Source organism: Megalobrama amblycephala, linkage group LG4, assembly GCF_018812025.1.
Source record: "Megalobrama amblycephala isolate DHTTF-2021 linkage group LG4, ASM1881202v1, whole genome shotgun sequence".
Lineage (NCBI taxonomy): Eukaryota > Metazoa > Chordata > Actinopteri > Cypriniformes > Xenocyprididae > Megalobrama > Megalobrama amblycephala.
The window spans coordinates 405804-424601 of NC_063047.1; the positions used below are offsets into that span (position 1 = coordinate 405804).

At 36.1% G+C, this 18798-nt stretch overlaps 1 protein-coding gene across 1 annotated transcript in view; it reads left to right on the forward strand.

Annotated features, from left to right (window-relative positions):
- dcc (DCC netrin 1 receptor) overlaps positions 1 to 18798 on the forward strand; it is a 155211-nt gene that overhangs the window by 120515 nt on the left and 15898 nt on the right. Inside the window, exons 20-29 of the mRNA XM_048186510.1 lie at positions 399 to 637; positions 796 to 934; positions 3188 to 3295; positions 3670 to 3864; positions 5596 to 5628; positions 8699 to 8764; positions 10191 to 10353; positions 12646 to 12869; positions 13021 to 13137; positions 18539 to 18691. Coding sequence (XP_048042467.1) covers positions 399 to 637; positions 796 to 934; positions 3188 to 3295; positions 3670 to 3864; positions 5596 to 5628; positions 8699 to 8764; positions 10191 to 10353; positions 12646 to 12869; positions 13021 to 13137; positions 18539 to 18691 — 1437 coding nt within the window. The remainder of the gene's footprint in view (positions 1 to 398; positions 638 to 795; positions 935 to 3187; positions 3296 to 3669; positions 3865 to 5595; positions 5629 to 8698; positions 8765 to 10190; positions 10354 to 12645; positions 12870 to 13020; positions 13138 to 18538; positions 18692 to 18798) is intronic.

Consider the following 18798-nt stretch of genomic DNA (forward strand, 5'->3'; position numbering starts at 1 on the left):
CTTGTGCACTAAAAAATGGTAACCTAAAAATGATACACTGAAGAAAAAGAAATTTTTAAATTAAAGTTTTTCTATAGTGTAACATCTAATTGAACTGGTTCAATATATCATTTAATATTGCTAAATCAACCTAAATACATCCATTTATACCAACAAAACTCATTTTTGTGGGTTCATCAGGAAGAAATGATCCTTTAATTGCAGGTTACCACTTTTTACGGTGTATCTCTTCACCTTTACCTGTTTGTGTCACTATCTAGAGCTCAATGTTCTTCTTTTCTCTCTCTCTGTCACTCCATTTCCCTCCTTTATTCCTCCGGTCCGCTCTCATCTCCGGTCACTTATGATTTGATCTCTCGGTCATGAAATGCATAACCCTGAACTCACTCACACCTCAGACCCCTCAGACCCATCCGATGACGATCTGTTCCATCTTTTTGATAAATTCCCCACCCCTGTCCCAGACACCTCCACGCCCATGATTCCTCCCGTAGGTGTTCAGGCCGTGCCGCTCACCTCCGACTCGGTGCGGGTCAGCTGGGCCGACAACTCCATCCCCAAGAACCAGAAGTCATCTGAGGTGCGCTACTACTCCGTCAAGTGGAAGACCAGCCACTCCACCAGCGGCAAATACAAGGTGAACGCCAGAAGACCATGGTAAACTGATGTAGGAATTAGCCTGTACCATGGTATACAACCTTAGAATCAGATCAGATGTTTTTTGTGTGAGATATTGCAAAGAATCGTCTTGTTCTCGATGTGACTGAATCGTGTGTGTGTGTGTGTTGTGGTCAGTCGGCGGATACGACAGCACTCAGTCACACCGTCACGGCTCTGAAGCCCAACACCATGTATGAGTTCTCGGTCATGGTGACCAAAGGCCGCAAGTCCAGCACATGGAGTATGACGGCACACGCCACCACCTATGAAGCAGGTACAAACTCACTTCTCCGTCTGCTCATAAGTGTACAAACAGTGTGTGTGCGGCGGTTTATACTGTGCAAGAGCAGAAATATCCACCCTTACCGTTTGAGTTCATCAAGGTCCAAGTGAAAATAATCAAATGGAATAAAGCACCTTTCTTTTGTCATGTTTTTCAGTGAATTGCCAGCTAAAATAAGTATTTTAACCATAAATAACAATAAATTGATACTGTAGACCAGGATTTTCCAAACTATAATAAGATAATAATTAAATAAATCATTAAAAAAAAAAAAAAGCTGATTGAAAATTAAATCATAAAAAAGTCAAATTAAAATTAATGAATAATTAAAAAAAAAAAACTTAAATCATAAAAGTCAAATTAAAATGAAATAAAAACCATCAAAATAAAACACTAAAAAATTGAATCATAAAAATGTCCAATTAAAATGAATAAATCATTTTGAAATAATAATCAAAATAAAACACTAAAAATGTAATCATAAAATGTTGAATTAAAATTAATAACATTAAAAAAATAAAAACAGTAAAAATAAAAGAAATCACAAAAAAGAATTAAAATTAATAAATATTTTTAAAATTAAAATAAAACACTAAAAAGTTCAATCTAAAAAATGTCAACATAAAATTAATAAATCATATTAAAATAAATACAATCAAAATAAAATACTAAAAATGAAATTAAAAAATGTCCAATTAAAATAAAAAAAAATCATTTTGAAATAATAATCAAAAACACTAAAAATTTAATCATAAAATATCAAATTAAAATGAATAAATCATTTAAAAAAATAAAAACAATGAAAATAAAAGAAATCACAAAAAAGAATTAAAATTAATTAATCATTTTGAAAAATGAAAACAATCAAAATTAAAGGTGCCCTAGATTCATAAATTGAATTTACCTCGGCATAGTTGAATAACAAGAGTTCAGTACATGGAAATGACAAACAGTGAGTCTCAAACTCCATTGTTTCCTCCTTCTTATGTAAATCTCATTTGTTTAAAAGACCTCTGAAGAACAGGCGAATCTCAACATAACACCGACTGTTACGTAACAGTCGGGATCATTAACATGTACGCCCCCAATATTTGCATATGCCAGCCCATGTTCAAGGCATTACACAAGGGCAGCCAGTATTAACGTCTGGATCTGTGCACAGCTGAATCATCAGACTAGGTAAGCAAGCAAGAACAACAGCGAAAAATGGCAGATGGAGCAATAATAACTCACATGATCCATGATAACATGATATTTTTAGTGATATTTGTAAATTGTCTTTCTAAATGTTTCGTTAGCATGTTGCTAATGTACTGTTAAATGTGGTTAAAGTTACCATCGTTTCTTACTGTATTCACGGAGACAAGAGCCGTCGCTATTTTCATTTTTAAACACTTGCAGTCTGTATAATTCATAAACACAACTTCATTCTTTATAAATCTCTCCAGCAGTGTGTAATGTTAGCTTTAGCCACGGAGCACTATCAAACTCATGCAGAATCAAATGTAAACATCCAAATACTTACGCGATTAGACATGCTGCATGACGAACACTTTGTAAAGATCCATTTTGAGGGTTATATTAGCTGTGTGAACTTTGTTTATGCTGTTTAAGGCAAGCACGAGCTCCGTGGGCGGAAAGCACGAGATTTAAAGGGGCCGCACAGCATAAATCGGCGCGTTTATAATGATGCCCCAAAATAGGCAGTTAAAAAAATTAATTAAAAAAAAAAACTATGGGGTATTTTGAGCTGAAACTTCACAGACACATTCAGGGGACACCTTAGACTTATATTACATCTTTTGAAAATATGTTCTTGGGCACCTTTTAACACTAACTGAAAAAGATTTTTTTAATGTTTTCACCTGCATGTCATGTGACCATTAACCGACATCAGGGAACCGTGAACATGCGAATGTGTTGATAAATTATTGAAATATTAACGTACAATGTCAGAGGGACTTCGAGAAAATATTTGAGCTCAAAGGGCTTCAGCTGACAAAATAATTAGTGAATATGATGACTCAGTGTGGGTGAATAATTACTCACACATTAATGAAATGACTCATACTGTGATGTGAGATTGTGCTCCCTCCAGAAATACACACATTAATCAATGTGAACGTCAGGATCACGGGACTCGCATCTGTGTAGAACGGCAGTTAATTATGCTGTTTAATTAGCGCTGGACTTAAATAACCTCTCATCATCAAGAGGCACAAACTCTCTCTTTCCATTGGTCAGCGCCAAGCTCCGCCCCGAAGGACCTGACTGTGATTGGCCGGGAGGGACGTCCACGAGCCATTCTCATTAGCTGGCAGCCGCCGCTGGAGGCCAACGGACGAATCACAGGTGAGAATCCTGATGATCAAACACATGACCAACAATTGAACAATACATGTCGTTCACTGTCTATCTGCCAGTGGGGTCAGAAAAATCTACTTAATTCACAGGAAAAACATAATTTCTCCTGAACTACTGCTGTTTAATCCTGATCTTCATTAGGATCGTTATCATTCCAGGTTTCTGCAGTGTTTTTGAACACAGGCTCACATTAAGAGTTTCTCTCGTGACATTTAAAAACCCCTCGCGTGTCTTTGTATCACGCCCTCATTAGCCGCCTGCCACGTTCATTCCCATTCGCCGGAGATTTAACCTTTAACCTAGCAGCTCTGAGCGAAGCTCTTGACCAGCAGTGGTGGTTTGACCCTGGTTATCTGTGTCAGGTTATATTCTGTACTACACTCTGGACAAGAACATGCCCATCGACGACTGGGTGATGGAGTCCATCGCTGGAGACCGGCTCACGCACCAGGTCATGGACCTCAACCTGGACACCGTCTACTACTTCCGCATCCAGGCCAAGAACGCCAAAGGAGTGGGGCCGCTGTCGGACCCTGTGCAGTACAGGACCTCTAAAGGTGAGCCGCTGTGCCGTCTACATAGGGAGCTTCCTTCTGAGACGTGAAGTAATGACACACGGATCCTCGGATCCATCTCTGTCTGATGTGAACATGCTGAAGGAAACTGCATAAAAATACTCAAAATATATATATCGTATATATATATATATATATATTGGTTTTATATATATTGAATTCATTAATAGTTTTGCATTACAGTGCATTCTGGGATTGCCTCTCATATAGACATAAATACAATTTAATGACAGCAGTTGAGATGTACACAATTTTTAAAATAATTTAGATAATTATTTTACATCAAAAAAAAAAAATGTGTTAATTGAAATAATACTAAAATAAAATATTAGATGAAAAACTTCCACTAAAAAAATAGAAACTGAAATAAGTGTAAGTTGAAGTACTAAAATTTACTAAAATTTGCACAAATATACATTATTACACTTGTGCATGTACACATTTTTATAATTAATTAGACACTTTTTTTTACACAATATTGAGATTATTATTGTTAACTAAACTTTTTTTTGCTAGATGAAAATACTAGATGAAAAACTTCAACTAAAAGAAAATAAGTTTAAATTTAAGCACTAAATTTATTAAACCTAAATAGTAACATTTAGAAAGAATAAAAACTAATAAAAACATTTTTGTTAATTGAAATAAAGCTGAAATAAAATTGAAATGAAATACAAGATAAAAAATAGAAAAAAAATAGAAACTGAAATAAGTGTAAGTTGAAGTACTAAAATTTACTAAAATTTGCACAAATATACATTATTTCACTTGTGCATGTACACATTTTTATAATTAATTAGACACTTTTTTACACAATATTGAGGTTATTATTGTTAACTAAAACTAAAACTTTTTTGCTAGATGAAAAACTAAAAGAAAATTAGAAACTAAAATAAGTTTAAATTTAAGCACTAAATTTATTAAACCTAAATAGTACAAAAACTAATAAAAGTTGACAAAAACATATATTAAAGTTAAAATGGAAAACTAAAAGTTCATTCAAAATAGTAATAAAAACTATAATAGTATATAAATAATAATAAAATATTACTGTTATTCACTTGAAATATGTATTCACTATAAAAACTGTCATATTTTTATCCCTGTTTTTAGTAGATCTGTCATTCAGCAAATATAAGTGTCTGATAATGTCCAAATATCAGTCCGTTAATGAGCCGCTCTCTGATAGCAGCAGCTGCAGTAGTGGAATCAGCACAGACGTCGACTGTCGTGTCGTTTCTTATGTTTATGGTGTTTATTATAAATGTCTTGGCATCGGTTCATTAGCGAGAGCCTCATCACAGCATGTGGTGTTTGACATTAATTATGATCTGTTCGTTTGTGTGAGGGTCAGTGGACGCATCATAAATCTTCATCATCGCAGGGTTAAAGTGAAGCGGGTCTCGCTGGTCTGCTGGTCGCCCACATTCACCGTCACACTGAACAGCTGCTGGCGTGACCTTTGACCCCGAACCAACAGACTCGAAAGCCGCTGAACTAGAGAAACTCATTATTATGTTATTTCTGTGATGAAATCTGATAAACATGAAGTGCTGCTGTCGTTCAGCTGCTCTGTGTCCTTCAGTAGACTGTTGAGTTTCAAGTCAAGGATCACTAGTGCTTTAACCTGTTAACCCTATCTTCACTGGTTGATCTTCACTGGTAATGTTGTCACACACTGACAGTCTCGTCTCGTTCTCTGTTTTCTTCTAGTTGAGCATCCGGATAAGATGGCCAATGATCAAGGTAAGGCATTTGGCTTTGGCATTGAAACGAACTTTGATTTGAATCGGTCTTCGTCAGAATAATGTCAAGACACCGCAGATGCACACCTGTGAAAGGATTCTTGATATCTTGTATACTGTTGTCATGGCGACACATTCTGAGGCTCTTAACATGCTTCAAATTGCGTGAAATTTGACACACACATCAGAGTTGCCAGCCAGTAGACATGGGCAAAGCCTTGGAGGATTGCCTCTATAGCGCCACCTTTTGTTTAAAGTTGGGGGTTAGTTTTACCTACAGTCACCAAACATATTGTTCTCATTAAGCCGGACAACTTTCGAATTTACAGTCATTAGCTCTAACCAACAGGAATTCAGCTATTTTTGTTTGAATGTGGATTTTTTTGAACCAAGCTCTCAATTTTTATCTATTGCTCCAAAGGCTAAATCCAAACTTTTTCAACATAAAGTCAAGACATTGAGGATGCTAAATTGTGGATGGATATTGGACATCTCAAACGGTTTAGCTGTGGCGAGGCAACGTATTTATGGAAACAAGAAGTGTGTTATAACTTCTGCATTCTTTGACTGATTTTGATGAAACTTCAGCTGTGTGTTTGTTGTAGGAGGCTGATCACATGGATGTGACTATTGTGAGTCAAAGTTATAGTGCCACCAGCTGGCAACAGGAAGTGCTTTGAAATTGCCCTCTTATTTTTCAGAATAATGTCAAGACATGGCGAATGTAGACCCGTGAAAGGATTCTTGATATCTTATACTGTTGCCATGGCAACACATCAAAATGTGTTTTTGGGGCTCTTAGCATGCTTCAAATTGCATGAAACTCGACACACAAGTTGTTGGCCAGTAGACATGGGTGAAGCCTTAGAAATGGGTGGGGAGGAGGGACTCTATAGCGCCACCTTTTGACAAAAGTGACAAACTCAGTACATATATTGTTCTCATTAAGCCGGACAACTTTCTAATTTACAGTCATTAGCTCCGACCAACAGGAAGTCAGATATTTTGGTTTGAATGTGGATTTTTTGAATAATCAGGTTCTGAGTTTATAAGTACTCCTTGTAGGAGATTCATGCAATCGCCACCGAGCTCAGTCATGTACAGGTTTCCTTAAGCCGGGTGGTGGTATCGCCGGGGCTTGGGCCCGTCATCGCTGCATGCAGCTATATTTGTTCTTGTTTTAAACACAAACTCACTTCATGTTGATGCATTTTTCTTTAATCAAGACTTAATATCTTCAGTCATTTTGCTTCTCCAGTAAATGTATCTTGATTTAAGAATGTTTATATATTTGTGCTGGAAAACAAGACAGAAACACTGAGAAAGAACATCATTTTTTTTTTGCAGTGCACTACTGAAATGCCACGATAACCAACCTGTGAGGACATTTGATGTGTGTTCACTGAGAGAAAATACTCATAAATTGATCAAATCATGTTTCTATTTCAATCTAATGATGTGCACAGGTTTCTGTGAGGGTTACAACACAGAAAATATCATTAACCTGAAAGGAAAGCAATGGAAGTCTATGAAATGAGCTCACTAAAATAGACGTGTCTGTGTCTGTGTGTGTGTGCGTGTGTGTCACAAGTCACAAAGAGCACAAATAATTGCTTTCTCACAAAACTCCCAGCTCTAATCTCCAGCTCTCGTTCTCTTTAAACAAATTCCCTTTACAAATGGCCTTCAGACAGACGCATCCCTCGGCCGTCCTCTGTGAATTTGCCGCCTGGTAATTCTCTCTTCTGAAAGGCCTGAATTGGAAATGGGGTTTGTTAAGAGTCCTTTGAGTGCTGTGTTGTCATAAGAAATAGCGCCGCGATAACAGCGATGAAGAGAGGCCGACGGAGGGATGTGTGACGCTGTCATCGCATCTTTAATGAGAGTTTGTGCCTTTGATTCTCAGCATTAATTAAGACGAGTCACAGCAGGAGACTCCTCACATGCTTTAATTGACATCCAGAGAGAAACATTCACAAGCGGAAAATTGTGTCAGAAACCTCTATATAAACTACCGGTAAAAAGTGTGGGATAATTATGATTTTTTTTTGTGTGTTTTTGAAAGAAATCTCTTTTGCTTATTTTTTAATTATAAATACAGTAAAAATGTGAAATATTATTACAATTAAAAATTTAAAACTGTTTTCTATTTTATTTACAATATATTCTTTTATTTTAAATATTTCACAATTTTACTGTATTTTATTTATTTACTGTATTGCATTTTATTTTTACTGTAATTTTATTTACTGTATTATATCAAATAAACACAGATTTTATGTGAATAAGACTTCCTCCAGAAACAGTAAAAAAAGTATGTGAATAAACAGTATTTTAGCTTAACCTTCTCAGTCTATCAGTTTGATTGTCTGTGAGCTTCATCACATCAGATCTGTGACAGATTTGGTCTGAGACAGTGGAAACAGAAGAAGATGTTTCTCTTTTTACCTAAACGCTGCAGTTTACTTTAGTGTTTCTCTTCAGCACACGGTCAATTACAGCAAATGAGCAAGTGTGTGTTCCTGCACTCATAAATCAAGGCAAATGTCCTCAGGGTTGGAGGGATTGATGTTTGACAGTTTCCTTCAGCGGTCCGACCCACGAGTCCTGCTCCACTTACCAAACACACACACACACCTTCAGCTCATCAACGCTGTGAAGAAACTCCGAACGCTCAGATTCTCCTCCAGAGCCTCGTCCACATTTATTACACCGAGAACCGGATCATGTTCAAGTGTGTGTGAGATTCACTCCTCAAACCTTTCTGACTTCATTTTCACTGTAGTGGGACCTTATTATAGTTGAAGAGTTCAGGGATTATCTTCATTGCAAAAAAAATGATGTTCTTCCTCAATGTTTCTGTCTCGTTTTCCAGCAAAAAATATCGAAACATTCTTAAATCAAGATACATTTACTGGAGAAGAGAAATGACTGAAGATATTAAGAAGATCAGTGTTGCTTCAGGTGTTTGACCCTGTGAAAGTGATTGATTGTTTTAATAAACCCAATCTGTTATATGTAGATGTGTGTGTGTCTCACCCTGATCTCATCGCTTCTCTCTGTGGTCTCAGGTCGTCATGGAGACAGCGGTTACTGGCCCTCCGATAATAACCCGATCGACATGAGCAGCATGAACGGTAAGAACACGTGCCTCGTCCAATGAGCAGAACGTTACTGTACAGATGCACAAACACACTCACAATCAAAGCATCTGACACACAGACACACTATGACATTCTAAAACAATAGATGTAGCGCTGAACACGACGACAGCCGGTATTGTGTTTGTTTGTGAAATGTTGTCATAGAAATGCTACTGAAAGAACTAATGCAAGTCACACATCATATTCTCTAACTTTCGCTTTTTTATTGCAACATGCAATCAACATTGACTGTGTTCCTGAAAATAATTTTTTTTGTTGTAGTGCAGAAGAGTCAGAACTCAAGAGTGAACATCTGTAGCAGTGAATGAGGATCAGTGTTTCTACTCATTAGACATTGTCCTCATTTGAGGACTGGATCCGATCAGATCAGATCAGATCATGGGGAAAAACTGCCATGTAGATATTTTTAATATAATCTCATAATTCGGCAGCAGGTTTATTAGGTTGCTGTCACTTTAAGACCTGATGCATGGACCCATTATACTGTTACACATGTGTTTTCTTTCTCAGCTTAAAAGTGCAGTAAGCGATTTCTGAGAAACGCTGTTGATATTTGAAATCACCACAACAAACACGCCCCTACCAAAAGGGATCACACCCATATCTTAATAGCTCCACCCCCAAATTCACAGGCACCTCCCCATAAGTAGACACACACCCCTTCTGCTGATTGACTTGCTCTCTCCTCCCCCATCATGACTGGACACGCCCCTACTGTTGATTGTCTCACACTCTCTCCTCCCCCATCACGAGAGGACATGCCCCCAACCGCTGATTGGCTCACTTTCTCCTGTCATGAGTGGACACACCCCCTACTGCTGACTGGCTCACAGTCTCAGCTCCCCCATCATGAGTGGACACGCCCCCTTCTGCTGAATGACTCACTCTTTCTCCTCCCCCATCATGAGTGGACACGCCCCCTACTGCTGATTGGCTACAAGTGTGTTGTGCTGCTCAGTCTGATCCACTTTCAACAGCTTTTCTCAGAAATTGCTTACTGCACTTTTAAAACTAACATTATTTTATGTGTATAAGCCACAAAAAAGAACTCAATTTAGTACTGAGGGGCATTCAACAATCATGTTTTATGTGTGCACACTTTGGGTGTGAGAACAAAATTTGAGGGAATAAGTAAAATTATGCGTAATATGTGCAATCCCATGCCGAAATTCAAGCCCTGTAACACCAACAATATTCATCCGGAGCAATTCAATTCTATATAGAATGCAAGTTTTAGGCACTTGTGATCCACATTAAACACCTGGCAATGATGGAGGAAAGCCTTGCTTCTATACAGGTGTGACGTCATGTGAAAACTATGAATATCGGTTGTATATATGAAGCGCCTATATGGTAAAAGATTAGTCCTTCAACAGACTCTTGTGTGTTCTGATTTCAGAGCCTCCCATTGGTCAGATGCGGCCGCCGCACGGCAGCGTGACGCCGCAGAAGAACAGCAACCTGCTGGTCATCATCGTTGTTTCCGTGGGAGCCGTTACTGTGGTCGTCGTGGTGATCGTCGCCCTGATCTGCACCCGCCGCTCGTCCGCTCAGCAGAGGAAGTGAGTTGAGCTGCAGTGATGAGAAAACTCTTACCCTTGTGAAAAGAAGTGCGCTTAGTCATCTTGAATGTGCACTTCAAATCTTATAAGAGTATTTTTTGAAAGAAAAACTGTACCTGCAGATAATATAATATTAATTAAATAAAAGGCCACTTAAGTGCACTTAAAGAGAGACACATTTAAAAAGTGCACTGTAATACTGTCAAATTGAAAGTTTTACTTTAAAGTGCTTTTTAAATAATTGTTTTAATAATCTTTTGAAGAAGTGCACATATTCTGATGCTGACTAACATACTGAAGCACATGTAAAATACTTGATTATATTTTTTATAAACTTTATATATTTATACATAGTACATTTAGTACATATAGTACATTTATAAATGTACTAAATTGCAATTTCATTCCAAATGTGAAATTACACGCATTTATAAAAACATGACATACAAGTTTCATTGGAAATTACATTAAAATATATTTCAATTTGCCATAAATGCTTGTCAGTACATTTAACCATATTTCAAAGAGAGTAGAAGTAATTATGAAATTACATATAAAGATGTAATTAAGTCCTACTTAAAGGGTTAGTTCACCCAAAAATTAAAATTTTGTCATTTATTACTCGCCCTCATGTTGTTCCACACCGTAAGACCTTCGTTCATCTTCGGAATTAAGATATTTTTGATGAAATCTGATGAGGCCTCCATAGCCAGCAATGATATTTCCTCTCTCAAGATCCATTAATGTACTAAAAATATATTTAAATCAGTTCATGTGATTTCAAAACACTGCTTCAGGAACCTTCGGATCATAAATGAATCAGCGTGTCGAATCAGTGGTTCGGAGCGCCAAAGTCACGTGATTTCATCAGTTTGGCAGTTTGACACGATCCAAATCATGATTCGACACACTGATTCATAACGCTCCGAAGCTTCCTGAAGCAGTGTTTTGAAATCGGCCATCACTATATAAGTCGTTATTTTGTTTTTTTGGCGCACCAAAAATATTCTCGTGGCTTTATAATATTAATATTGAACCACTGTACTCACATGAACTGATTTAAATATGTTTTTAGTACATTAATGGATCTTGAGAGAGGAAATGTCGTTGCTCCCTATGCAGGCCTCACTGAGCCATCGGATTTCAACTAAAATATCTTAATTTGTGTTCTGAAGACTAATGAAGGTCTTACGGTGGAACGACATGAGGGCGAGTAATTAATGACATTATTTTCATTTTTGGGTGAACTAACCCTTTAAGTGGGTCAAAAAAGCACCATTAAGTTCAACTAATTGCATTTAATATTAATTTAAATTATAATATATTTTAATATAATTGTATATAACATGCAGTTGAGTGTCAGAAAACATTACAGTCAGTTTATGATTAACTGTAGGCTGATTATGGTTTGCAAACAGCATAAATGCATTAATATAATATAATATAATATAATAATGTGTAGGCTATAGATTCCTCAGTGTTTTAACAGGCCTCAGTTACTGACACACATGTGACATCATCACTGAGTGTTTCTAATGATGATGTAAACAGCTGAAGTGTGTTCTAGATAAGTGTGTGTGAGAGAGAGAGAGAGAGAGAGAGAGAGAGAGAGAGAGAGAGAGAGACTGTGTCTGTGTGAAGGTGAGATGCCACAAGTTCAGACCTCATTATCACCTGCCAGACACACACACACACACACACACACACACACACACACACACACACACACACACAGAGACACACACACACACACACACACACACACACACACACAAACAGTGTTCAGCAGCCCTGCAGACAAACAAAATTATTATCTTCCAAAATAAGAGCTGTTTTAATAATACTCGGTCTGTGTGTGTGTGTGCGTGTGGGTGTGTGTGTGTGTGTGTGTGTGTGTGTGTGTGTGTGTGTGCGTGTGTGTGGGTGTGGGTGTGTGTGTGTGTGTTTATATTACAGAGTTTATATTGACAAAACATTGCATTCACATTCTTTCAGCTTTATTTCTATAGCGCTTTATACAATGCAGATTTTCAAAGCAAGTTCACTGTTATAAATGGGAAAATAACAGTGTTAATGTTGTAAAACGTCTTTAATGTAAGTTATAATGCAAAAGACAATAGTGTCATTAGCTCAATTCAGTTCAAATGTGATCATTTCAGTGCAGTCAAATCAATTAATATGAATGGATATATTAATATCTAGTGCAACATGAACACCTCAAACAGTTCCATCTGCAGAACCACAGAAGATTCTTCATTCCTCTGTATCGTGTCTGTTTGTCTGTCCCTGCAGGAAACGTGCGACACACAGCGCAGGGAAGCGAAAGGGCAGCCAGAAAGACCTGCGACCTCCTGACCTCTGGATCCACCATGAGGAGATGGAGCTGAAGAACATGGAGAAGCCCTCGAGCTCCGCCCCCTCCGGCCGCGAGTCGCCCATCCAGAGCTGTCAGGAGATGCCACCTGTCAGCCACAGCCAATCAGAGAGCCAGATGGGCAGCAAGAGCAGCCACTCAGGTGAGACCACATGATCTCCAGAGGCCCTGATCGATTTTGCAGTCTCTGTGTGTGTGTGTGTGTGTGTGTGTGTGTGTGTGTGTGTGTGTGTGTGTGTGTGTGTGTGTGTGTGTGTGTCAGCCGCTGAAGGTCATGTCGTTCTCATCTTTAGGTGCAGATGGGGATGAGGCTTCCAGCAGCATTTCCACGTTAGAGCGATCGTTAGCCGCCCGCAGGCCGACGCGCACCAAGATGATGATTCCCATGGACTCTCAGCCCAGCAACACACGTGAGTGACACAAACACGCCTGATCATACCTATAATAACTATAACAATCACAATAACTATAACAATGACTATAACTATCACAATAACTAAAATGATAACTATAACAATAACTATAACAATAACTATAACAATCACAATAACTATAACAATGACTATAACTATCACAATAACTAAAATGATAACTATAACGATAACTATAACAATCACAATAACTGTAACGATAACTATAACTATAACAATCACAATAACTATAACAATCACAATAACTATAACAATAACTATAACTATAACAATCACAATAACTATAACGATAACGATAACGATAACTATAACAATAACTATAACTATAACTATAACAATCACAATAACTATAACTATAACTATAACGATAACTATAACTATAACAATAACTATAACTATAACAATCACAATAACTATAACAATCACAATAACTATAACAATCACAATAACTATAACAATAACTATAACTATAACAATCACGATAACGATAACGATAACTATAACTATAACAATAACTATAACTATAACTATAACAATAACTATAACTATAACTATAACTATAACGATAACTGTATAACTATAACAGTCACAATCACACTAAAGAGAACTATAACAGTTACAATAAATATAACAATAACTATATCACTATAACGATAACAATAACAATCAATAATTTTAACGATAACTATAACAATCACAATAACTATAACGATAACATAACAATAACGATCAATAATTTTTATGATAACTATAACTATAACTAAAACTATAACTATAACTATAACGATAACAATAACTATAACTATAACTATAACTATGACAATAACAATCTCAATAACTATAACGATCACCAAAACTATCACAATAACTAAAATGATAACTATAACAATTACAAAAACTATAATGATAACTATAACTATCACAATAACTATAACGATAAAGATAATAATAACTATAATGATAACTACAACGATAACTACAACGATAACTATATAACTATAACAATCACAATCACACTAATGATAACTATAACAGTTACAATAACTATAACAATAACAATCACTATAACGATAACTATAAATATAGCTAGAACAAACACAATAACTATAACACTAACTATCACTATAACTATAACGATAACATAACAATAACAATCAATAATTTTAATAATAACTATAACAATCACAATAACAAACGATAACTATAAATATAGCTAGAACAATCACAATAACTATAACAATAACTAACAATCACTATAACGATAACATAACAATCAATAATTTTAACGATAACTATAACAATCACAATAACTATAACGATAACATAACAATAACGATCAATAATTTTAACGATAACTATAACTATAACAATAACTATAACAATCTCAATAACTATAACGATCACCATAACTATCACAATAACTAAAATGATATCTATAACAATTACAAAAACTATAATCATAACAATAACAATCACAATAACTATAATGATAACTATAACAATAACTATAACGATAACGATAACGATAACAATAACTATAACGATAACTATAACGATAACTATATAACTATAACAATCACAATCACACTAACGATAACTATAACAGTTACAATAACTATAACAATAACTAACAATCACTATAATGATAACAATAACAATCAATAGTTTTAACGATAACTATAACTATAACAATAACTATAACAATCTCAATAACTATAACGATCACCATAACTATCACAATAACTAAAATGATATCTATAACAATTACAAAAACTATAATGATAACAATAACAATCACAATAACTATAACTATAACGATAACTATAACGATAACTATAACGATAACTATATAACTATAACAATAATGATCAATAATTTTAACGATAACTATAACTATAACAATAACTATAACAATCTCAATAACTATAACGATCACCATAACTATCACAATAACTAAAATGATATCTATAACAATTACAAAAACTATAATGATAACAATAACAATCACAATAACTATAACGATAACTATAACGATAACTATATAACTATAACAATCACAATCACAATAACGATAACTATAACAATCACAATAACTATAACAACAACAATCAATAATTTTAACTATAACAATTGCAATAACTATAACAATAACTAACAATCACAATAAGTATAACTAACATTCACTATAACTATAATGATAACATAATAACAATCAATAATTTTAATGATAACTATAACAATCACAATAACTATAACAATCGCAATAATGATAACAATAACAATAACAAAAATATAATGGTAACTGTAAAGACAGCTCTAACTACGATAACTATAACAATCAATATAACAATAACTATTCCAATATCTGTAATGATAAGATAACAATAACTAAAGATACGGGTGTTTAGTGTGTGTTTGTGTTCTGGATACTGAGCTCTTCCATTATGATCAGAAACAACACAAGCACCTTGTTCATAACTATATCACCGATTTATATATCGGAAAGAGAAACTGTGAGAAGACGAGACGGATCTCAACAATAACCCCTGAAATTACAGGCCGAAGTTGCTTTTCTGAAGCTGACTTTGCAGAAAGTCATTGTGTGATTCACATACGGAGGGAAATCAGGCAGAAATGGGATTTCCAGCAGTCAGTTGTGTGTGTCTGACCCTGCGTTACTAATCCAATTTACCCGTTTCAGCCCAAACCAGCAGACAGACCAGCGTCTCCCCGAAGGCTGTCAGATCCTGTCAGATCCTCACACTGCAGAAAATCTTCCTCAGTGTTTCTGTCTGGTTTTCCAGCACAAATATCTAAACATTCTTAAATCGAGATACTTTTAATGGAGAAGAGAACCCGGACTCATGGGCGGTTTAGGAGGAGAGCGAGTGAATGTGAATATGAGCGTGTCACTTTCATTCCTTTCATAATGCAGGATGTTTTGTGGGAAGAGCTTGTTTTGTGCGGTTTGGGCGTCATGGGCTTTGATTCTTCATATGACATGATGTGAACCCTCACAGACGTCACGCTCCGCTTCCTTCCTCCTCCTGGGAGACGTGATTGATTCCGTCCCGTGAGCGTCTCGTCTTTGACCTCCTGCCGTGATTCTTCACCCTGCGCGGTTATTATGCACCTCCTTCCTGCTCCTCGAAACACATGAAAGAAGCTTCATCTCTGTCCTCTGGGAAAACCAGAAAAGAGGAGGAGCTTTTCGATTGATGATTGGGAAAAATGGCTATCGCTGGGAGGAAGTGGAGTTTTGACAGGAAATGAGAGAGTTCAGATAGAAGTAACAGAGTGAGAGAACTTTAAATTCCTCTAACGAGGTTTTCTGATGAAGAGAAACAGAATATAGACACTTTCTGATATTGATATCATTTTATATATATATATATTTAACATTACAGTACAGCATACAATATTACAGCATTTATATAGAACAAGTTTCCACAGGCTTTATTTTATGAATCTCATGAATTGAAAATCCCCATTATAAAACCCTATAGGAAAACCTCAGCGGCGAATATGACATCATCCCTGCTCCACCCAATAGCTGATGTTTCTTAAATATTCCTTATATGGTCGTTTTCTCATCAGAGCTGCTGCTGTTTATCATGTGACTCCTCAGATATAATCTCACGCTGCGGATATGATTTTTCCCTCCCGCCGTCCTCCTTGATTCCCTCGCGCTCCTGGACGTTCCTCCTGACCTCGTTCTTTTGTCATCCAGATGTTGTTGACCCGTCGTGTTGTCCGGTTGAATTTCATGCTGGCCTGTGAACCCAAACCATGATCAGACCACACTTGACTAGATGATTTAGGAATTTAATAATTGCACATGACAGACTAAATGAGGTCTGTAAATAAATCTTTGATTTTCTTTAAATTACACCAGAGAGTGATTTAATCAGATTTACAGATGAATATTTTGGAGTAAATACGAGATGTGATTTTGCAGTGTTGTTTTAGTACCATTCATGTACTGTTATTTTAAATTATTTTTTATTTTTATATTTTCATTTTAGTAATTTTGTTGTGTGTTTTTGTCTTTTTTAAATTCATCTATATATTTATTTATTATTTTTTTTATTTATTCTTGGTAACTATAGCTGAAATGAAATAAGTATATAATTTAATATCTTATTTTAAGGTCATTTTTATTTCAAGTAACAACATTGTTTTTTATTTAACGATAATAATCGAGTTGATTTTAGCAGACAGTCAATAAAGAAGTTGAAAAGTCTTGAGAAAAACTGTAAAAAAAAAATTAAAAAATAAATGAATTATAAATAATATTAAAATGAAGGAGTAAATTACTTAGATTGAAATAAATTAATAAAAAATTAGGCAGATAAATTAGATTAAAATTAAATAAGCAACTAAATGATTAATATATTATTTGAAATATATGATTTGAAATATATACAATTTTTTTCCCAGTGTATAAATTGGGTGTTTATAAAAGATCTGAAAGATGTCATTATTTTGTAGGTATTTGTAGGTTTTCATGAAGATATTTTGATGTTATTGTAGCTGTTATCTGCTCACCACAATGCAGGTGATTTTGCATTTTTCTATCCTGGAACATTTGGATGCACACAAAGTAGGCAAAACCTCACACACACACACACACACACACACAGTTTGCAGTCAATCAGCAGTTACTCGTCTGGGGCAGTTTAGTAGATAGAAATCTCAACACTTCAGGCAATTTGTCAGTCCCGTCTCTCTCTCTCTCTCTCTCTCTGTGAGGTTTTCATTGTCAAGGTCAGCTCTCCTGTGCTCCGGTGAAGCTGCAGTCGGTTTCTGTGGCTCCTGCATCATCATCATCATCATCATCCTTCACGTATCCTCATGTTGTTTTGTTCAGGGTTTGTTAAACGAGATTCTGCTCCTGTAGGGATTCTGCTGTTTCCCAGTCCACAGATCGGCATTATTGAGAAGTTTAAAGCAGACTAATGGGGGTCCACATTTCCCTGGCAAGGGTCTGAATTCTAAACACTTTTCCTCTTGTAGGTGTTTAAATATTTAATCATGATTAATGATTAGAACAGCCGGTCGCCTGAATAAACCAGGCTTCCAAAATAAACTCCACACTCTTAGACGAACAGTTTCCATACGGAACCTTAAAGGGTTTAGTGTTTAGTTCCTGTCTCTATGAAGCCCCTCCTTCTGAAAAGCAGAATGTGCTCTGATTGGTCGACTGGAGCAGCGTGTTGTGATTGGTGTTTGGGAAATGTCCCGCCCCTTACCATAACCGCCAGTTTTAACCCGCCCCTTTATTCTGCGTATGAATTATTTAAATGAAACTCAAGATGGAGGCGTTTCAGGGAGTTCAGAATGCCATTCAATTCTTGTGTCTTATTTTTTTGTGTTCCAGCGGTGGTCAGTGCCATTCCGGTTCCCACACTGGAGAGCAGCCAGTATCCGGGAATCCTGCCGTCGCCCACCTGCGGCTTCAGCGCTCACCCAAAATTCACCCTGCGGCCGATGCCGTTCTCCACACTCACCGTGGACCGCGGTTACGCTGCCGGTAAGGCTTCTGAGTTTCTCTGCCTGTTCTAGAGGGAAAGTTAAAATTAGCAAAATGTGTTTTTAGGGCATTTGAAGAATCTTTTATTTACTGTACAACTTCAGAAA